Source organism: Nycticebus coucang, chromosome 13 (genome assembly GCF_027406575.1).
Source record: "Nycticebus coucang isolate mNycCou1 chromosome 13, mNycCou1.pri, whole genome shotgun sequence".
NCBI classification, from domain to species: Eukaryota; Metazoa; Chordata; class Mammalia; order Primates; family Lorisidae; genus Nycticebus; species Nycticebus coucang.
Genome location: NC_069792.1, coordinates 17675223 through 17698444, shown reverse-complemented (window position 1 = coordinate 17698444; position 23222 = coordinate 17675223). Strand labels below are relative to the sequence as shown.

General features: G+C 37.8%; 1 protein-coding gene across 6 annotated transcripts in view; it reads right to left on the bottom strand.

Annotated features, from left to right (window-relative positions):
* Positions 1–23222, bottom strand: part of CSPP1 (centrosome and spindle pole associated protein 1) — a 139604-nt gene that overhangs the window by 52251 nt on the left and 64131 nt on the right. For all 6 annotated transcript variants that reach the window (XM_053559506.1, XM_053559505.1, XM_053559501.1 and 3 more), the window contains 2 exons: positions 10964–11093; positions 6861–7008 (listed from right to left, as the gene is read on the bottom strand). In XM_053559506.1, coding sequence (XP_053415481.1) covers positions 6861–7008; positions 10964–11093 — 278 coding nt within the window. The remainder of the gene's footprint in view (positions 1–6860; positions 7009–10963; positions 11094–23222) is intronic.

The following is a 23222-nucleotide window of genomic DNA, read 5'->3' as shown; positions in this document are numbered from 1 at the left end:
CAAATATCAGGAATGAATGAGGAGCCGTCACTGTAGATCCTACAGACATTACAAGAAACAAATATGAACTTTATGCCCATATGAATAAATTCAAAGCTTAAATAAAATGGACAGATTCCTTGAATGATTCAAACCACCAAAGTTCACAAAAGAAATAAACTGAGTATTTCTTTATCTATTAAAGAAATTGAGTCTAGGCGGTGCCTGTGGCTCAGTGAGTAGGGCGCCAGCCCCATATGCTGAGGGTGGCGGGTTCAAACCCAGCCCCGGCCAAACTGCAACAAAAAAATAGCCGGGTGTTGTGGCGGGCGCCTGTAGTCCCAGCTGCTTGGGAGGCTGAGGCAAGAGAATCGCGTAAGCCCAAGAGTTGGGGGTTGCTGTGAGCCGTGTGACGCCACGGCACTCTACCTGAGGGTGGTATAGTGAGACTCTGTCTCTACATAAAAAAAAAAAAAAAAAGAAAAAGAAATTGAGTCTATACTTTAATACCTTCTCCTAAATAAAATTCCTAGCCCACGTGGCTTCACTGTTAAATTCTACTAATAGAAAAAAAATTTCCCAACTCATGTTCTGAGGCTAACATTACCTTAATACTAAAACCAGACAATGACATACGAAAGTAAAAGCAGATCAATATCTCTCACGAGCCTAGATGCAAAAATCCCTAACAAAATATTAGCAAATCAAATTCTACAAAATATAAAAAGAAGACAAATGCAACATGGTTTATCGTAGGAATGTAAGACTGGTCAAACATTCAAAAATCAATCATGTAAACTTATATGTCAGAAAGGTAAAAACACACGTTATCATCTCAATAGATGAAAAGCATCTGACAAAATTCAACATATATTAATGAAAAAAACTCTGAGCAAACTAAGAATAGAAGAGAACATCCTCACTGCGATAAAAGAAAACTTATCTTTGAAAAGCCTATAACTAACTTAATGGTGAGAGACTAAATGCTTTCCATCTATTATCTTAGGCAAGACAAGAATGCCTGCTTTCATGATTTCTACACATTGTACTGGGGTTCCTAACCAGTGCAAAATACAAGTAAAATAACTAAAAGACATTTAGATTGCAAAACAAGTAAAATTATCTTGCCTGCAGATATCTTGCCTCCTGCCTCAGGCTCCTAAGTAGCTGGGACTACAAGGGCACAGATGATACGATTGTCTACATTAAAAAAAAAAACAAACAAAAAAACGCACAAAGAAGCTACAAAACAAAAACTAATAAAAACTAACCAGTGAGTTTAGCATGGCCTTAGAATAAATACAAGGACAGTAAACAAAAAAATCATCTGTATTTTTAGAAATACAATTAATAAAATATATACAAGATTTGCCAGTGAAAACTATAAAATATTGCTGAAAGAATTAGAAGCAATAAATGAACAGATAGATATTTGTGGATCAAAAAACTCAATATTGTTAAGATGTTGAATGTTCTAATATCGATCTATAGATTCAATGAAATCCCAAGCAAATCCTACCACACTTTGTTGAAGTTGACATGGTAATAGTAAAATATCCAAAAAGCCGAGTTCTCAGAATAATCTTCAAAAAGAAGAGCAAATTTGGAGGACTCACACTTCCAATTTCAAACTTACTACAAAGCTATAGTAATCAGGAGAGTATGATACAGGCAAAAGGAAAAAAACAGAGATATGGAACAGAACTGGGATTCCAGCAATAAATTTATGGTCAAATGATTTTTGGCAAAGAAACCAAGATGATTGAAAGTTAAAAATGTTCTAAAGTGTGGCTGTAGCACAAAATATACTAAAGACTATAGAAATGGACACTTCACATGGGTAAACTGTGTGGTGTGGGAGTTAGATCTCAAGACAGCTGTGTATACACAAAGGGACGGAGAGAAAGAGAGAGAAAAAGAAAGAGAAAAACTGCCACAGATTGGAAGAGATATGAACTAAATGCAATATAGGATCTTGGATTAGGGCCTGGAATAGAGTAAGAATATTAGGGGAAAGATTGTTAAAATCCAAATAAAGCCTGTAATTTAATAGCATTATACCAAGATAAATTTCTAGGTTGGCTTTTCTTTTTTCTTTGAGACACAGTCTTGCTCTGATGCCCCGGCAAGAGTACCAGGGTCTCAGCCTAGCTCACAGTAACAACCTCAGACTCCTAGGCTCAAGTAGCTCACAGTAACAACCTCAGACTCCTAGGCTCAAGTAATCCACCTGCCTCAGCCTCCTAAGTAGCTGGGACTACAAGTACCCACCACAACACTCCACTAATTTTTCTATTTTTAGAGGAGACAGGTTTTACTTTGCTCAGGCTGGTTTCCTACTCCTGACCTCAAGCGAGCCATCTTCCCACCTCCGCCTCCCAGAATGCTAGGCTTACAGGTGCGAGCTACCAGACGTGGCCTAATTTCTGGCTTTGATCATAGTGCATGGTTATCTAAGATGTTAACATTAGGGGAAACAGTGAAAGATATTCGCTATATCATTCTTTCCAACTCTTCTATTAGGTCTTAATGTCACAATACAAAGTTTAAAAAAAACAAACAAACCTGAGTTGTCACTGTGCAATTAACAGAATGACTAAAAACTTTGAAGATGCATAATTCAAGCACTGATGAAAATTCAGAACAATGAGAAGTCTCTTATCTTTCTGACAAGAATGCAAATGGCACAACCAATTTGGAAAATGGTCTGGTAGTTTCTTAGGAAATCAAACATACTTACTATACAATTCAGCAATCCCATTCTTAGGCACTTACCCAAAAGAAATGAAAATGAAAATTTATGTTCATACACAGATCTGTAAGTAAATGTTTATAACAGCTTTATTCATAATACCCTTAAATTGGAAACAACCCAAACGACCACCCATCAACTGGTAAATGGATAAACAATCATAATACCTCCAAACAAAGTAATAATACTCAGTAATAAAAAGAAATAAGCTACTGATATTAGCAACAACATGGACACATCTCAAAAACATAATACTAAAATACAAATGTCAAAAGAAGAGGCAATACTATTAAGCCAGAAAGCAGATCACAGTTTGGCAGGGATAGATGGTAAGAGGACTGACTGTAAAGGGACAGAAGGAACTTTATAACAGTGTTCCTTTTTGCAGTGCTGGAAATTTTCTACATCTTGATTGTGGTAGTTACAGTTACCAGAATCAGTTGTCAAACTCACTGAGCTTTTTATAGGGTGAATTTTATTATACCGCAATAAACATAAAAAGCAAACCAAAATCTACCTGAGGCAAATAAATATATTAAAGAAATACAAATATCTAATGAAATACATACATGAAGAAACAATCAATTAGAACTATGAGATAACTTTTGCCATCTTTCGAGTTGGTTGAGCTTTAATTTTATCTTTAAGGTTCTATTTGTATTGTCTTTTTTCTTTTGTATACAGTTTTAAAAAAATTTTAACACATGGGCTCAGTGGTTAGGGCGCCAGCCACCTACACCAGGGCTGGCGGGTTCAAACCCAGCCCAGGCCTGCTAAACTACAATGACAATGACAACAACAACAAAAGAAATAGCTGGGCATTGTGGCGGCCGCCTGTAGTCCCAGCTACTCAGGAGGCTGAGGCAGGAGAATCGCTTAAGCCCAAGAGTTTGAGGTTGCTGTGAGCTGTGACGCCACATAACTCTGCCGAGGGTGACACAATTGAGACTCTGTCTTAAAAAATAAAAATTGTTTTTAACACATGTACATTTCACATAACAACACTGCATAATAAAGATAGTGAAAAGTTCCATCATCTAAAAAAACTCTATCATGCTCTCTATTTATAGCTATTCCCTCTCCCCACCCATAACCCTTGGCAACCACTGATTTATTCTCCTTCGCTATAGTTTTGACATTTTGAGAGTATCATATAATGGAAGTATATATGTGTATCTAACCTTCAGAAAAGGGCTTCTTTCAGTTATAATATGTAACTATCATGACAGTCTTCCAAGTTGTGTGCATCAACTGTTCATTCTTTTTTATTGCTGAATAGCATCCCACTATATGGATATACTACAGTGTGCTTATCCATTTAACCATTGAAAGACCCTATTAGTTTTTTTTATATGTCCTTGAATAAAAAACTTTAAAGTATTGTACAAGAATTAAAATGAGAAGAAATTACTTTAAAAGAGTTGATGCTACCTTATACTTCTGTAAATAAGATTCTGATATTTCGTTGTAACTACTATTCCTTATAAAAGAGCTCTTAGCTAAGGTTGAAGATCAATTTCATTAAATTCCTTGAATAAAAAATCAAAACAGAACAACAGGAGGAATTAGAAAAGCCAGCAGCAGAATTAAAGTTAACCAAAATAAAGTACAGAGGTTATATGGTCTCATCATCTCATTGCTTATATTACATATTTCAAATATAATAATACTACAGCCAATAATTCCCTTCTAAGGGAATGTAATAGCCACATATAAAATAAACTGATACTCTTTAAACGATGAATTTAAAATGCTTTGAAATACCATCCAAAAAAAGTTCCACCATATAATAAAAGAGTATACCTTTTCTATTTCACAGCATTGAAGAAGCAAACTAAACATTACTATTATGCTAAAAATGGAAATCTTGGAAAACTTTTCTCCATTGTCATTAGGTCAGGCAATTCTAAAACAATGTATTATAATTCAGGCAATTCTAAAACAATGTATTATAATTCAGTAACCCACACTTATCCTACTCACTTCCACCAATTAAGTGCATATAGGACACCATAATTATTGTTTGAACTAGAAAAAATCTTCAAGTTAGCCTTCAGTCATTTAAGCACCTCCTTCATGGCAACTAGTATATTTCTATTGACTCACAATTTAAATTATTATAGCATTTGACTCTATGCTTATCCATCCCATGTTCTTCTCCTGGGCATAAGGAAACTTAAACTTCCCAACTTCTAGCTATAGTTAGACCCTATAACTAGGTCTAACAATGGAATGAAAGCAAAGGTGCTATTCCTCCACTTCTAGGCCAGACCCCAACAAAAACCGCAACTTGTTCTCCCCATTCCTCTGGACCTTATCTGTGCAGCTACAAGTTAAGGACTCAAAAATGGAGGAGTGACACAATGCAAGTGGTTGCATTCCTGAGTCCCTTCCTGAAGGAGAACCAACGCCTGGACTAATATTTTACTTTAAGTCATACCTTTCCTTTAAAAGCTATGTTAACCAGTTTCATGAAAGTATTTCAAATTGTATATAAAACCAGCACATTGTACCCCATAATTGCATTATTATACACAGCTATGATTTAATAAAAAAAAGGAACTGTTACAGCACTATTCATAAATGCAAAAGCACCTAATTTTTAATATATTTTCAGATAAACACTTAAATCTATTAAAATAAAAAAATGTTCTTCTGTAGTCCCAGCTACTCAGGAGGCTGAGGCAAGAGAATCGCTTAAGCCCAGGAGTTGGAGGTTGCTGTTAGCTGTGTGAGGCCACGGCACTCTACCCAGGGCCATAAAGTGAGACTCTGTCTCTACAAAAAAAAAAAAAAAGTTCTTATATGCATCACCTAAAATCATCTCATCTATAAAAAAGCACTAAGAGTTCCAGTCTTCCAAAACTACCAGAAAAGAATTCATGAGGGGAAGAAAGAAATCAATCTTTTAGAAAGAAAAAAAGTTATGAAATTAAGTGGGCCTTAAATATGTCTTTTTACAAAAAAAATTTAATGATGAATCAAGGCATCATACACGATAACTCAATAGCCAAACAATCTTCTGATTCCATTACTCACCTATATTAACATTTAAAGAACAGGAAATCAACATTTTTACTATTTTAATAGGTACTTTATTATCCTTTCTCATTTCTAATTAAACAATTTTCAAAAACCAATTATCTTTGCTCTATTCTTATTATGCTTAACTAAAAGCTAATCAGGTCATCCTAATATACAGTCAGCCCTTTGTATCTATGTTCTGCATCCACAGATACAACCAACTTTGGGGGGTGGAAAATACACTCCCCAAAAGGATGCTTATATCTGTACTAAACAAGAACATTTTTCCTTATCGTTATTCTCTAAATAACAAAGCATAACACCTGTTTACATAGTACTTACAATGTATAAGGTATTGCAAGATAGAGATGATTTGAAGTATACAGGAGGATGGATGTATATAGGTTATATGCAAATACTATGTCATTTTATATAAGGGATTTGAGCATCCATGGATTTCGATAACCACATGAGGTCCTAGGTTAATGAGGGATAATTATATATTACACTTGTATAATAAAAAACTTGTTGTATAAAGCTACACTTTTTAAAGTGTTTGTTGTATAATTATCAGATCAAAAAAAAATTGAGATAAATAAATTATGCAAACTGCCAGAAAGTTGTTTTTTTCCCCCCTCTTTTTAAGGAGTCCTTGCATTGAGCAGGTATACTACATATATTAATTAAACACAAGATCCCTTCCCATAATGGTTTTAGATTATTTGTTTTTAAGATACCTTCAGAGTTTTTTTTTTTTTAACTTGTAACATGGGTTTTATTATTTTTACTAGGAAATAAAGAAAATATTCTAAGTACTAGTTTGGGTAAAAACTTAACAACTAACATGAAGTTTTCTCTGCGGTTGGATTGTTATCATTAGGAGAAGAAAAATTTGTTAACGAGAATAAATGAACAGAATGCCAAAGAAGAAAGGTTTTCTAACTCATTATATTTACTTATTATCAAAATACCTCATGCATTAAGCTACATAACAAGAGACCTGACTTTAGAAGTCATAATTACTACTTCTTTAAACTCCCTACTCTTTTAAAAAGTTAAAAATAAGCTAGTTTATTTTTAAAACAAGTTAAGGGAAATAACATACTTATCAGATTTCCTTTTGCATCCCTGAGAGGAGCACCACCTCCACCTTTTCCCCAGGGGTTATAAATTCTCATTTCAGCTTCTAATTTAGCTTCATATTCTTCTTTTTCTTCACGTTCTTTCTTCCTTCTTTCTTCTCTTTCTCGAATCTTTACAACATAAGATATATTTAAATTAAGTACCGACAAGTATTCTGATATAAGAGGTTAGCAATCCTAGGTGTAATTTTCTTTCTTATGTTAGAAGTTAACTGGAGCTGTCTTTTCACTATGCTTCACTACAAAGTTTAAAATCACAGTATATGTAATACCCAATTTTGAAACACTCCAGCAATATACTGCTCCTATTCCCCCTATTATTATGCCACCAGAGGCCTTTCTAGCCACTAATGCTACTTCGGACTCAACCAAGTCCTCTCTCCCTCACCCACTTTTACCTGAGCCATTCCCTCTCTAACCTTATCAGTTCCATGGGACCAACAGGAGCTCCCTACATTCCTTTGTCATCTGTCTTATCATGAAGACTAACCAACCACAAAGACAGCTCCCTACCTCACCAGACCTACTCTGCCCAGGCAAACTCCAATCCCAGAACTCAGAGAGGGTGAAGGTATTAAAGCTTTCTGAGTAATGGTAGGCTACTTTCAGTACAGGCACCCTGTACTGTGCTTTACTTTGGTGTGCTTTGCAGATACGGTGTTTTTTACAAATTGAAGGTTTGTGGTAACGCTACATCAAGCAAGTCTGCTAGCGCCACGTTTCCAACAGCATGTGCTCACTTCATGCCTCTGTGTTGACTTTTGGTAATTCTTGAAGGCTTTCAAACTTTTTCATTACTATTATGTCTGTTATGGGGCTATGATCAGTGATCTCTGATGTTACTATTATAATGGTATTGGTGCACCATGAACCATGCTCATGTAGGATGACAAGCTTCACCAGTAAATGGTGTATGTGTTCTGACTGCCCCATCGACTGGCCATTCCTGTCACTCTCCCTCTCCTTGGCCCTCCCTATTCCCTGAGACATAACATTACTGAAATAAGACCAATAAATGACCTGTAAATCGGCTTGGCACCTGTGGCTCAAACGGCTAAGGCGCCTGCCACATACACCTGAGCTGGCGGGTTGGAATCCAGCCCGGGCCCGCCAAACAATGACAGCTGCAAACAAAAAAAGCCGGGCGTTGTGGCGAGTGCCTGTAGTCCCAACTACTTGGGAGGCGGAGGCAGGAGACTCGCTTGAGCCCAGGAGTTGGAGGTTGCTGTGAGCTGTGATGCCATAGCACTCTACCCAGGGCAACAGCTTGAGGCTCTGTCTCAAAAAAAAAAAAAAAGGCCTATAAATGTTCAAGTAAAAGGGCATATCTCTCTCTTAAGTCAAAAGGTAGAAATGATTAAGCTTAATGAGGAAGGCATGTCAAAAGAAAAGATAGGCCAAAAGCTGGGCTTCTTGAACCAATTAGGCTAGCTGTGAATACAGAGGAAAAGTTCTTAAAGGAAATTAAAAGTACTACTCCAATGAACACACAACTGATAAGAAACCAAAACAGCCTCCTTGCCTGACATGGAGAAATTTTCAGTGGCCTAGATAGACAATCAAATCAGCCACAACAGTCTCTTAAGCCAAAACCCAATCTCGAACAAGACCCTAACTCTCTTCAATTCTGTAAAGATTGAGAGAGGTAAGAAAACTCCAGAAGAAAAGGATGAAGCCAGCAGGGGCTGGCTCATGAGGTTGAAGCCATCTCCGTAACACAAAGGTACATAAAAATGCTGACAAAAAAGCTGCAGCAAGTCATCCAGAAGATCTAGATAAGACCACTGATGAAGGTGTCCATGCAGACAAAATCGCCTTCTAATGGAAGACGATGTAAGCTATGACTTTCATAGCTGGCTAGGAGAAGTCAAGGTCTGGCTTCAAATCTTCTAAAAACAGGCTGACTCTCTCTTATTAGGGGCTAATGCAGCTGCTGACTCTTTACCATTCAGGAAATCTTAGGACCCTTAAGAATGACGCTAACTCAACTCTGCCTGTGCTTTAGACACAGGACAATAAAGACCAGATGTCAGCACATCTCTTTACAGAGTATCTGACGCCCACTACCAAGACATACTGCTCAGAAGAAGATTCCTTTCAAAGATTACTACTCATAGACAATGTACCTGGTCACCCAAGAGCTTGAAGTACAAAGAGAGAAACGTTGTTTTCTTTCCTGCTAACAAAATATCCATTCTGCAGGCCTGGGATCAAGGAATAATTCAAGAAATAAATTTCACTGTAAATCACTGTAAAAAGTGATTCCTATGATGGATCTGGGAAAAATAAATTGAAAACCTGCTACAAAGGATTTATCATTCTAGATGGGATTAAGAACATCTATAAAACATGGAAGGTGGTCAAAATATCAACATTACTAGGAGCTTGAAAGAAATTGATTCCAACCCTCATGGATGGCTTTCAGGGATTCAGGACTTCAGTTGAGGAAGTAACTGCTTATGTAGTAAAAACAGCAAGAAAACTAGAATAGATGTGAAGCCTAGAGATGGAACTGAATTGAAACAATCTCATGATACAATTTGAACAAATGAGAAGTTGCTTCTCAAGGATGACTGAAGAAAGTCGTTTCTTGATGGAATCTACTTCTGGTGAAGATACTGTGGACATAGATGAAATGACAACAAAGAATTTGGAATATTTTACCTGGCTTATTGTACCCTCAATGAATCCCCAACAATAAAAAAAATAATAATAATAATATAATCATTATTCAATGATTAATCAAATAATAAATAATCATTTATTTAACCTCCCCCAAAAAAGAATATTTTATAAACTTAGTTGATAAGGCAGTGGCTGGATTTGAGAGGATTGATTCAAATTTGAAAAGAAGTTCTATGTACTCAATTTTGATTTGAAGACAATGACAATTAATGACTTGGTGGGGCATGGGGGAAGGGGAGAGCAGACAGAGAAGGAGGGAAGGGCTGAGGGAAAGGAAAAGAAGAAAAAAAAAGAACAAGAAAAGAAAATAGTGACTAATCTTCACATAAATTGGCTTTAATTTTGACCAAAGTATATTACTTAAACATTAATTTTTAACTCAACATGTTAATATGTTGTTTAGGATATTGTATCCTCATTTACAAGTGACGTATGTTTGTAATTTCTCCTTTATAGCAATATATTCTCTCCAACTTTAATATCAGGGGTACCCAGATCAAGTAGAATGAATTTGATGTATTTCTTCTTTTTCTATCGTCTACAAGACTTAGCATGATCTGTTTTTTTTTGAAATTATCTTTTATTTATAAATATTGGTTGTCTATTTTTTGATACTTAAAAAAAATAAGAAGTTAACTGATGACTCCTTACTGAATCTCAGAGTCAAAGCATTCTATAATAGACATACTCTTATTTGACAATGTGAATGTTACTTTCTTTGCATTATTATTATTATTGCTTAATATTTCGATGTAGCAATTGTCTGATTCCTTTTCTGAATGTATTTATGTTCGTTCATCCTTTACAAGGTTTTTGTTCCTAATTAAAAATAAAAAGAGGGCGGCGCCTGTGGCTCAAGGAGTAGGGCGCCGGTCCCATATGCCAGAGGTGGCGGGTTCAAACCCAGCTCTAGCCAAAAACCAAAAAAAAAAAGAAAGAAAGAAAGCATACACCATTAGAAAAAAAAAAAAGTTCTACTGTGGGTAAAATGCTAGCAAATAGCAGCACATGAAACAGAGAAATCTTTTTGAAAGGGTCAATGTTAAAAACTTCATTGTTGTCTCATTTTAAAAAATTGCCACAGCTACCCCAACGTTTGACATCCACCAACCTGGTCAGTCAGCTACCATTAACATCAAACAACCTCTACCAACAAAAAGATTATGACCACCCCCAGAAAGATCAGAGGATTGTCAGCATTTTTAGGAATAAAGTGTTTTTTTAATTAAGGTTTCAGCATTCCCCTGCATCCACTTCAAAACTTACCACACTGCATTATAATTAATTGGTTTTTATTCTCCCAGTCGCACTCTGTGCTCTAAGGGACCACAACAGTAATGCCTAATATGTAAATGAATGAAATGAATGAATAAATGAATACCTGTTGCTGCAAAGCCTCTTGGTAAGACTGAAGTGACTGTTTGGAAGGTTTTGGTTTATCTTCAAAAAATAATCCTGAATTTATTGTACGATCACTTGTAATTTTCAGTTCATTCTGTCCAATTGTATTCCTACATCAAATAATTAAATAATAAATAATTTGAATCCATCTATGACAAAGAACGAGAAAAATCAAACACTCCTTTGAAATAACATGGCATACAAATACATTTAAAAATAAAAAAGGATATTTCTCTATAAGCCAAAGAAGAATCCTTAAGTAAGTGACCCCTTCCTAAGCTCTCCCTCCTACCTCTGCTTTCACAATCCATGAAACTTTCGAATTTACTGGATCATTTCTTGACCTAGGTTGTAGTCACATGGGAATGGAAAAAAGTTTGTGATAATTCATCAAGCAGTATACATATGACTTAGAGGTACTTTCCTGAACATATAGAAATAATAACAAAATGAAATTCCCCCAAGTATCACCGTAATAACTAATGATTTATTTAAAAATGACTTACTAATAAAATCACTTCCTAGTCATTTTAAGAATAAAATATAATTATAATAAAGAGTTTGTCTCAAAATCACAATTTTTGAAAAACACACAAGAAAAAATGTAAAACACATTGTAGTTATATAAATCACAAGCAATAAAGTGCTGTGTCTTAAACATAACACATGTTTAAGTATAAGAAAGTCTTATTATCTTCAAAGTGGATGTATTCCTATACTTAACTAAAATGGAAATTATAAAAGATAATGCAAATGGTGATTTTATAATAAAATTGTATTATTTTCCAAAAGCACCACTACTTTAACTAAGGAGTTTCCTTTGTGTACTGTATTTAACTTATCCAACTTATTTATAGTTTCTTAATAGGATAAAAAAGCACATTTATGTAAAATGTCAAATTGGATTATGAGTGGGTAAAGGGAAGGTGAGAATAAGAGTGCATAGTTCCCCAATAACTTAACATTTTTTCAGCGCATGGGGGCTCTTCAGGTTGTATAAATGAATAAGGGAATTGAGAGCATTTGTCCAAGTAAACCCAATCGTAGAAAATAAACTGCTTGTGGGGCGGCGTCTGTGGCTCAAGGGATAGGGCGCCGGTCCCATATGCCGGAGGTGGCGGGTTCAAACCCAGCCCTGGCCAAAAAAAGAAAATAAACTGCTTGTGAATTATATAGTAGACAGATTACCTCAAAATGTATTTCACTCATTATCCTTTCACTCACAGACCCAAACTCTTGACCTTTATTTATCAACTCCTCTCTGGCCCAAAAAAGAAAAGTTTTAAGGATGTTTCTAGTCAGAGCAGGAGGAGAGGAAGGGGGGAAACGGCAGGGGTTTTAAGTACAGTTTTATCCCTCAGTATACTACGTGGAGGATAGATTTCACGTCCCTCCGCCTAAACCAAAATCCACAAAGCCTCCATGTCCCAAAGTCAGCCCTGGGGAGCTTCCATATACAAAAAGTTGCCCCTCCATATATGTGGATCTCAAATCTCGCAAATACTGTATTTTTAATCTGCATTTAGTTGAAAAAATCTGCATATAAATAGAACTGCAGAATTCAAACCCATGTTATGAAAGGCCAATTGTATATAATTCAATGATTTTTTGTAAATTTAAAGACCTGTACACATCATCACAATCCAGTTATAGAACATTTCCATAACCCAGAAATATCCCATACATCGGTATGCAATCAATCCTGATGCCCTGCCCCACCCCCCTCATCCCAGGTGGTCACTAAATTAAGTGGCCGGCTTTCTGTCTCTATAGATTTGCCCTTTCTGACATTTTACACAAATGGAACCACATACCACACATGTATAAATTCAAGATTCACTCATATTATAGCATATCAGTAGTTCATTACTTTTTATTGCTGAACAGCACTTCACTGGATGAACATTTTCTTTATCCATTTACCAGCTGAGGAACATTTGAACTGTCTCCACTTTTTGCTATTAGGAATAATGCTGCTGCTACTTTAAACATTCGCATACAAGTCCTTATATATATATAGTTTTGTTTTCTGTGGGGTTTTATCTGTATAAGACAGGTTTTGAGGTTCTTTTTTTTTTTTTTGGCTGGGGCTGGGTTTGAACCCGCCACCTCCAGCATATGGGGCCAGCGCCCTACTCCTTTGAGCCATGGGTGCCACCCTTTTTTTTTACTTTTTATAGATTTAGGAGGTACAAGCACAGTTTTGTTACATGGACATACTGCATGGTTGTGAAATCCAGTAAAACCATCACCCAGATAGTGTCCCCTGCACCCATTCATTTTTCAACCCTCGCTGTCCTCCTACTTTCCCACCCTCTCACCCATGTGAGTCTTCTCTGTCTATTGTTCCACTCTATGTCCATGGACACATTATTTGGCTCCCACTTATAAAGGCATACACAGTATTTAACTTTGTTTCTGAGTTATTTCACTTAAGATAATGACCACCAGTTTTACTGTTGTTACAAAAGACTCAATTTTATTCTTTTTTATGGCTGAGTAGTATTCCTTGGGATGTGGGTGTAGGTGTGTGGGTGTACGTGAAATTCTGAACTACATACTACCCATTCACTGATATTAAATTTGGATTTATAATCAGGATAAGTTCGTACCTTAAACATATGGTTTTTTTTCCTCTCCTTTGTTAAGCAAATTCTTAACTCATTCTATCTCCAAAGCTGTAAAAGACCAGTTTCTCAATTTTGTTAGTTTTTCCTTTTTGAATTTTTCCTCTATTACTTTAATAAATGGCACCTCTGTTCCTATACCTTCAGTGGATATCCTAGAAATATCACATCTATACTTATGACAAACTACAGATAATCTCAATCTTTACCATCCTCTCAAATGATACAAAGATTAACTATGCTAAAGTAATAAAATATACAGAAAGAAGATAGTATATACATCAAAATAACTATCAGAGTCAGAGGTTTCTTTCACCTCTAATTAGGCCAAACTGCTTAGAAATCAACAGATACATTAAAAATAATTAATTTGTGAGAAAATTTAGCTGGTCACTCAGTTATTTGACTTTTATTAGTATGTAACAAGTTTATACTTCTTAATGTGGCATTCAGAAAAATTTAATAGAAAAGAAACAATTTTAAAAACTACTCCAAAGATAGAAATCAAGATTAAATAAAATTGAGCATGAGGGATCTCATTGGGGGGACGAAAATGTTCTAAAAATGATTTATAGAAGTCATCTCCAGATGGCAGAGTAAAAACCTTTAAAAATCTGCTACTCCGGGTGGCGCCCGTGGCTCAAGGAGTAGGGCGCCGGTCCCTAGGGCGCCGGTCCCATATGCCAGAGGTGGCGGGTTCAAACCTAGCCCCGCCCAAAAAAAAAAAAATCTGCTACCCCATTAAAGCAATGAGAACGCTACTCAAAATTGATATACCATACTTTTTTTTTTTTGTATAATTCTAGTGCTACAGATGGAATTGAGCTCATATCTTGAAGCCTTAACCAATATGACAATATTTTGAGATAGAGACTTTGGGAGGTAATTAGGTTTAGAAGAGATTGGGAGGATACAGTTCTCAGGATGGAATGAAAAGCCCCTTTAAAAAACGAGAAATGTCAGTGGGAAGAGACCAGAGAACTTGCTCTTTCTCCACCATTTAAGGATACAGTAATAAGGCTACTGTCTACAAGCCAGAAAAAGGGCCCTTCCCAAGAGCCAAATCCACTAACTCCTTAGTCTTGGACTTCCAAGGCTCCAGAACTCTGAAAAATAAATGTCTATGTTTAAACGTTTAAGCCACCCAGGCTATGATATTTTCTAACAGCAGCCCAAGCTAAGACATCTGGAAATTAAAAGAGCTTACAAAAATCCCAGGATAGGTTCTTTTGAAAGGCTGATTTTCAGGAAGAATAATAAGCTTTGTGGCATTTGAATTTGCCATTTGTCATTCAACTTCTCCCTAGCTCTACTGTATGTAGCCTTAATAGCCAGACTCCCAAGACAGGTGCTATGAAAACCAGTAGCCTAGCATCCAATGGACAGGTAGAATAGGTTTGGAGCTCCCCAAAAAGCCAATCTCTAGAAAAATAACTGCTTTTTGACTCATCTGGCAGCTCTCAGGAAAAGCTTCACTCACTAGGCCTGTCTTTATTTGACCAGATTCAGAACTACCTATCTGGTGGTGTTTGCAGAAAATTATCAGCAGCAATTCTTTAACAACACAGTGATATCCAAGAGAGTGATAGCAGCATAGACAAGCAAAAGGCCGAACAATAAAATTACAAGAAAAATCGGAGAAATGATACATCTACAAAGGCTTGATAACATCAACATATTTCTGGGAATGTAGAAAGCCACATGCATGCAGTTATGCAGATGCCTATTTAATTAAGCTCTGAAACACACCTCTTGAGGCTCTGTGCAAGTAGAACATGAAGGTTAAAACCAAGATGGAAGCTACCAAGATCCTGAAGACAGTTCCCTACACACACAAACAAAACCCTTGGCATAAGCTGACTTACTGGTTCAAGGCCTCTAAAGAAATCTCAATCCCAATTGGCAAAGAAGTGGTCAAACCATTGCTTCTAGCTGACGAATATGATTCTATAACTAGAATATACACCAACAACAGTTAAATCCCAAAGGAGAAGGTCCAAGGAGGAGGAGTTCCAAGATGGCAAACTAGAGACATCTCATCAGCCTCTCTCTGTAAGATCAGGGACAGGAGATTCCAGTCACCTCCATCAGGGATTGCCCCACCCAGAAACAACATTCTGATGGCACTGTAAGATAGCAGGAGACTCCAGGAGCCAGAGGTTGGGAAGGGTAGGGGGTCCTGCACCAAACAAAAGTGGATGTAAGGCAGTGCCAGGACCCAGTGACAGAGCCTACACATGAAATCCCTGGTGGATTAAGTCCACAGAAGATTCTCTCTTGCTCCTTCCCAGGAACCCTATAATGGTGGACTGGGAACCTGACCTAACTCTGGGAAAGCCTATACCTCCAGGTATGGGGAGTAGTGTGAAACAAGCAAGAACTAAGGTACCACAGGCCTCTCAGGTGCACCAAAGCCAGCCCATTTTCAAAGGGCTGGAGAGGATTCATTCTGCCTCTTAGGGAAGGAGTTGGAGGCTTGAGCCCAGGAATTGAAGCAAACAGCACCAGGCCTACAGGTTTAGACTGGAAGCCTACTCATCAGGAGGCCCAGCAGCCAGGACTTCGACTTCTTCAGAGAATCCCAGTAGAGAAGTGGAGAGAGCTAAAACCATGAAGCAGCTGGTACCCACCAGACCCCAGTTTGGAGCTGTCTCACAGGGTACCATCCGGCAACCCAACTCTGACTCTGCCTGCTGGGCACAGAAGCCACTCCTGGGCTGACTCCCACAGAGACTCAGGCTAAGTGGGGCAGATCCCGCTAACTGCACAGGCCCCTTTGTGGATGCAAAGAACTATTTGGATGGCCAAGGCATATTCCCTATAAAGTCTAGCATAAGCTTCAGGACTTTGGCTCTCTGGCCCCTGCAGGGGGAATCAAATCTAGTACATTTATCACACCCACATTAAAATTAGATAAATAAGTAAAACAACACAGAAGATGGCAGCCGAGTAACAGCTTCCTTGCATCTGGGCACCGTGAGTCTGGGGATATAGGACTCCAGGCATCTCTGGCTGGTGGGATCTGCCTACCATCACCCCTGAGAGGATACAGGGAGTCAGCAAGAGACTTCTGGACCCCAAGAGGAGGACTAAAACAGTGGAAAACCGGCAAGTGGTCGCGTGTGTTCAATCCGTCTAAACCCGCCCGCAACTGTAAGTTCAGTAGCAGCGAGACTGCAAACCAGAAAGGCCTTACCTGTGAACTGTTTTGGTGTCTTTGGACTTGGCACTCAGCTGAACTGCCTTGGGGAGAGCCTGAGCGGGAGTGCGGAGAACTTTGGCCTTCGTCTAGGGCCCCAGTCTGAGCGGCTGAGCCAGACGGAGCTAATAGTGTTTGGCTCTGGGCCACAGGCAGACATTGTGAGCGATCTGCCCCGGCAAGCTCCGACCTCAGGGTCGCAGAGCTGGAATTGGGTGGGAGCTGGTAACCCAGTGACCAAGTAGCCTAAGGGCAGGGTCTGAGCCGCCTTGCAGCCCTAACCCTGTGGGCAGAGGGAGACCAGTTTTGACACACAGGGTAAGTGGATAGCCACTTCAGCAGTGATTCCAGCGACAAGCACTTCCCTGAGAAAGCTTCTGCTCAGTAAGTAAACAAGTTCAAAGTGCCTTTTAAGTGGGCTGAAGAGAGATTCAGGGTGTCTACCTGCTGGGGTTTGAGAAACTAGCAGCCTCCAGTCGTATCAGAACTGTGATTAACATCTCATATCCCAGAAGACCACGTGTTGCCCAGACAATATTCAATAACATATACATACTGCTTTGTTTTTGGTTGTGTTTTTTTGTTGTTGTTGTTTATTTTGATGTTGTGGATTGTTGTTTTGTTTTTTAAGTTCAACCTTTTCCATACAGATCCTTTTTCTTTCTCAATTTTTCTAGTTTAATTATAATTTCCCATTGCTGCCTATTTCAATAATTAGAACTTCATTTTTGTTAGTGTTTCTACTGCTATTATTTGGTTTTTCCAGCCAATTTTATCCCATAAAGTTTTCTGTGTGCTTGTTTTGGTTTGATTTATAGCATTTTTGTCTTTCCTCTCTACTTGGTGGAGGTGGGATACTGTGTCTGATCAGGTTAGCAAAGAGCTGCTGACCTCAAGGGAACCACCCAACTGGGCACCCCCAGAAGGTGGTTTTTTTTTTAAGGTTGTATCAAAGTACCCTACTGTACACCTATATTGCTCTGTCTCCCTCTTTCTGTGCCTCTCTTCTTTTTGTCAATATTCCCTTTACCCACCCACTCTCCTATCTCTATTTTTCTTTTTTTTTCCTTATCACTCGGTCCTCCTTTCTTTCATCCCTTTTTTGCTCTTAAACCTTCTCACCCTTCTGGTCCTGTAACCCTTAGTCCACAGGCACGAGAACTTAAAGAGCAAGAGGAAGTGAAAGGAAAATTAGGGCAAGGAAACAGATAAAAGAAATCACCCATGAGGAAGAATCGGCAGAAAACTCCAGGCAACATGAAGAACCAGTCCAGAACAACCCCGCCAAGGGACCATGAGGTAGCTACTGCAGAGGATTCCACCTATACAGAAATGTTAGGAATGACAGAAAGGGAATTTAGAATACACATGTTGAAAACAATGAAAGAAATGATGGAAACAATGAAGGAAACTGCTAATAAAGTGGAAAATAACCAAAAGGAAATCCAAAAACAGAATCAAATCAGAGATGAACGATATGAAGAATATAAAAAGGATATAGCAGAGCTGAAGGAAATGAAACAGTCAATCAGGGAACTTAAAGATGCAATGGAAAGTATCAACAACAGGTTAGACCAGACAGAAGAAAGAATTTCAGAGGTAGAAGACAAAGTTCTTGAGATAACTCAGACAGTAAAAGAGGCAGAAAAGAAGAGAGAGAAAGCAGAACGTTCACTGTCAGAATTATGGGACTTTATGAAGCGTTCCAACATACGAGTTATAGGAATTCCAGAAGGGGAAGAAGAATGCCCCAGAGGAATGGAAGCCATACTAGAGAATATTATAAAAGAAAATTTCCCAAACATCACCAAAGATTCTGACACACTGCTTTCAGAGGGATATCGGACCCCGGGTCGCCTCAACTCTAACCGAGCTTCTCCAAGACACATTGTGATGAACCTGTCCAAAGTCAAGACAAAAGAAAAGATTCTGCAAGCTGCCAGGAGTAAGCGCCAGTTGACCTACAGGGGCAAATCCATCAGAGTGACCGCAGACTTCTCCAATGAAACTTTCCAAGCAAGAAGACAACAGTCATCTACCTTTAATCTACTTAAACAGAACAATTTCCAGCCCAGAATTCTGTACCCTGCTAAGCTAAGCTTCAAAATTGATGGAGAAATCAAATCATTTACGGATATACAAACATTGAGGAAATTCGCCACAACAAGACCAGCTCTACAGGAAATACTTCAACCTGTTCTGCACACTGACCACCACAATGGATCAGCAGCAAAGTAAGAACTCAGAAATTAAAGGACAGAACCAAACCTCCACACTGATGTAAAAGATAAAACTAAGCAATGGACTCTCACAAAATAAGACGAATAGAATACTACCACACTTATCAATTATCTCAATAAATGCTAATGGCTTGAATTCCCCACTGAAGAGACATAGATTGGTTGACTGGATTAAAAAACACAAGCCATCCATTTGCTGTCTGCAAGAAACACATCTGGCTTCAAAAGACAAATTAAAGCTCCGAGTCAAGGGTTGGAAGACAATTTTTCAGGCAAATGGAATTCAGAAGAAAAGAGGAGTTGCAATCTTATTTTCAGATACATGTGCATTTAAAGCAACTAAAGTCAAAAAAGACAAAGATGGTCACTTTATATTGGTCAAGGGAAAAATACAACAAGAAGACATTTCAATTCTAAATATCTATGCACCCAATTTAAATGCTCCCAGATTCTTGAAACAGACCTTACTCAGTCTGAGCAAAATGATATCTGATAATACCATAATAACAGGGGACCTTAACACTCCTCTTACAGAGCTGGACAGATCCTCTAAACAGAAATTAAACAAGGATATAAGAGACTTAAATGAGACCCTAGAACAACTATGCTTGATAGACGCATATAGAACACTCCATCCCAAAGATAAAGAATATACATTCTTCTCATCACCCCATGGAACATTCTCCAAAACTGATCATATCCTGGGACACAAAACAAATATCAACAGAATCAAAAGAATTGAAATTTTACCTTGTATCTTCTCAGACCATAAGGCACTAAAGGTGGAACTCAACTCTAACAAAAATGCTCAACTCCACCCAAAGGCATGGAAACTAAACAATCTTCTGTTGAATAACAGATGGGTGAAGGAAGAAATAAAACAGGAAATCATTAACTTCCTTGAGCATAACAACAATGAAGACACAAGCTACCAAAACCTGTGGGATACTGCAAAAGCAGTTTTGAGAGGAAAATTCATCGCTTTAGATGCCTACATTCGAAAAACAGAAAGAGAGCACATCAACAATCTCACAAGAGATCTTATGGAATTGGAAAAAGAAGAACAATCTAAGCCTAAACTCAGTAGAAGAAAAGAAATCTCCAAAATCAAATCAGAGATCAATGAAATTGAAAACAAAAGAATCATTCAGAAAATTAATGAAACAAGGAGTTGGTTTTTTGAAAAAATAAATAAAATAGATAAACCATTGGCCAGACTAACAAGGAATAGAAAAGTAAAATCTCTAGTAACCTCAATCAGAAATGATAAAGGGGAAATAACAACTGATCCCACAGAGATACAAGAGATCATCTCTGAATACTACCAGAAACTCTATGCCCAGAAATTTGACAATGTGAAAGAAATGGATCAATATTTGGAATCACACCCTCTCCCTAGACTCAGCCAGGAAGAAATAGAGCTCCTGAACAGACCAATTTCAAACACTGAGATCAAAGAAACAATAAAAAATCTTCCAACCAAAAAATGCCCTGGTCCAGATGGCTTCACTCCAGAATTCTATCAAACCTTCAAGGAAGAGCTTATTCCTGTACTGCAGAAATTATTCCAAAAAATTGAGGAAGAAGGAATCTTCCCCAACACATTCTATGAAGCAAACATCACCCTGATACCAAAACCAGGAAAAGACCCAAACAAAAAGGAGAATTTCAGACCAATCTCACTCATGAACATAGACGTGAAAATTCTCAACAAAATCCTAGCGAACAGATTACAGCTTATCATCAAAAAAGTCATTCATCATGACCAAGTAGGCTTCATCCCAGGGATGCAAGGCTGGTTTAACATACGCAAGTCTATAAACGTTATCCACCATATTAACAGAGGACATTAACAAATGGAAGAACATACCATGCTCATGGATGGGAAGAATCAACATTGTTAAATGTCTATACTTCCCAAAGCAATCTACCTATTCAATGCCATTCCTATCAAAATACCAACATCGTACTTTCAAGATTTGGAAAAAATGATTCTGCATTTTGTATGGAACCGGAAAAAACCCCGTATAGCTAAGGCAGTTCTCTGTAACAAAAATAAAGCTGGGGGCATCAGCATACCAGATTTTAGTCTGTACTACAAAGCCATAGTGCTCAAGACAGCATGGTACTGGCACAAAAACAGAGACATAGACACTTGGAATCGAATTGAACACCAAGAAATGAAACTAACATTTTACAACCACCTAATCTTTGATAAACCAAACAAGAACATACCTTGGGAGAAAGACTCCCTATTCAATAAATGGTGTTGGGAGAACTGGATGTCTACATGTAAAAGACTGAAACTGGACCCACACCTTTCTCCACTCACAAAAATTGATTCAAGATGGATAAAGGACTTAAATTTAAGGCATGAAACAATAAAAATCCTCCAAGAAAGCATAGGAAAAACACTGGAAGATATTGGCCTGGGGAAAGACTTCATGAAGAAGACTGCCATGGCAATTGCAACAACAACAAAAATAAACAAATGGGACGTCATCAAACTGAAAAGCTTCTGTACAGCTAAGGACACAATAACCAAAGCAAAGAGACAACCTACACAATGGGAAAGGATATTTGCATATTTTCAATCAGACAAAAGCTTGATAACTAGGATCTATAGAGAACTCAAATTAATCCACATGGAAAAAGCCAACAATCCCTTATATCAATGGGCAAGAGACATGAATAGAACTTTCTCTAAAGACGACAGACGAATGGCTAACAAACACATGAAAAAATGTTCATCATCTCTATATATTAGAGAAATGCAAATCAGAACAACCCTGAGATATCATCTAACCCCAGTGAGAATGGCCCACATCACAAAATCTCAAAACTGCAGATGCTGGCGTGGATGTGGAGAGAAGGGAACACTTTTACACTGCTGGTGGGACTGCAAACTAGTACAACCTTTCTGGAAGGAAGTATGGAGAAACCTCAAAGCACTCAAGCTAGACCTCCCATTTGATCCTGCGATCCCATTACTGGGCATCTACCCAGAAGGAAAGAAATCCTTTTATCATAAGGACACTTGTACTAGACTGTTTATTGCAGCTCAATTTACAATTACCAAAATGTGGAAACAGCCTAAATGCCCACCAACCCAGGAATGGATTAACAAGCTGTGGTATATGTATACCATGGAATACTATTCAGCCATTAAAAAAAATGGAGACTTTACATCCTTTGTATTAACCTGGATGGAAGTGGAAGACATTATTCTTAGTAAAGCATCACAAGAATGGAGAAGCATGAATCCTATGTACTCAATCTTGATATGAGGACAATTATGGTTATGGGGGGGGAAACAGAAAGAGGGAAGAAGGGAGGTGGGTGGGGCCTTGGTGTGTGTCACACTTTATGGGGGCAAGACATGATTGCAAGAGGGACTTTACCTAACAATTGCAATCAGTGTAACCTGGCTTATTGTACCCTCAATGAATCCCCAACAACAAAAAAAAAAAAAAAAAGAAAGAAAGAAAAACAACACAGGGTCTTCATGGCAACTAGCCCAATCACAAGAAGAAATACTTATTTTTAACCCAGGAACGCCACCTAGTGTCATTAGAAAAAAATGTTTTCTTCTTTTATTTCTCATTTCTATCCTAATCCTGGAGGGCCACCTGATGTCCATGTAATACATATATTTATAAACATTAAGTTTTATTTTCCTTTTTCTTGGGTCCTCCTACTCTTTTTCGCTTTTTCCTTTTTTTTTTTTTTTTTTGGTTATTTTCTACTTTTCTCATCTTTCTCGAATAAATCCCTTAAACAACCACCAAAATATTCTTTCCTTTTTTAGTGCCCTGACGTCACAGCTCACAGCAACCTCAAACTCCTGGGCTCAAGCTATTCTCTTGCCTCAGCATCCCAATTAGCTGGGACTACAGGCGCCCACCACATTGCCCATCTATTTTTTTGTTGTAGTTGTCATTGTTGTTAAGCAGGCTCAGGTGGGGTTTGAACCTACCAGCCTCAGTGTATGTGGCTGGCGCCCTAACTACTAAGCTACAGGCACCGAGCCCAATGTCATACTTTGATCGACTTACAGTTCTTTGTTTCATACAGAACCAGAAAAAAATGTAATTCTTAGAAATAAACATAAATCTAGAGGCATCGCTTTATCAGACTTCAGGTTATATTGCAACTCTATCGTGGTCAAAATAG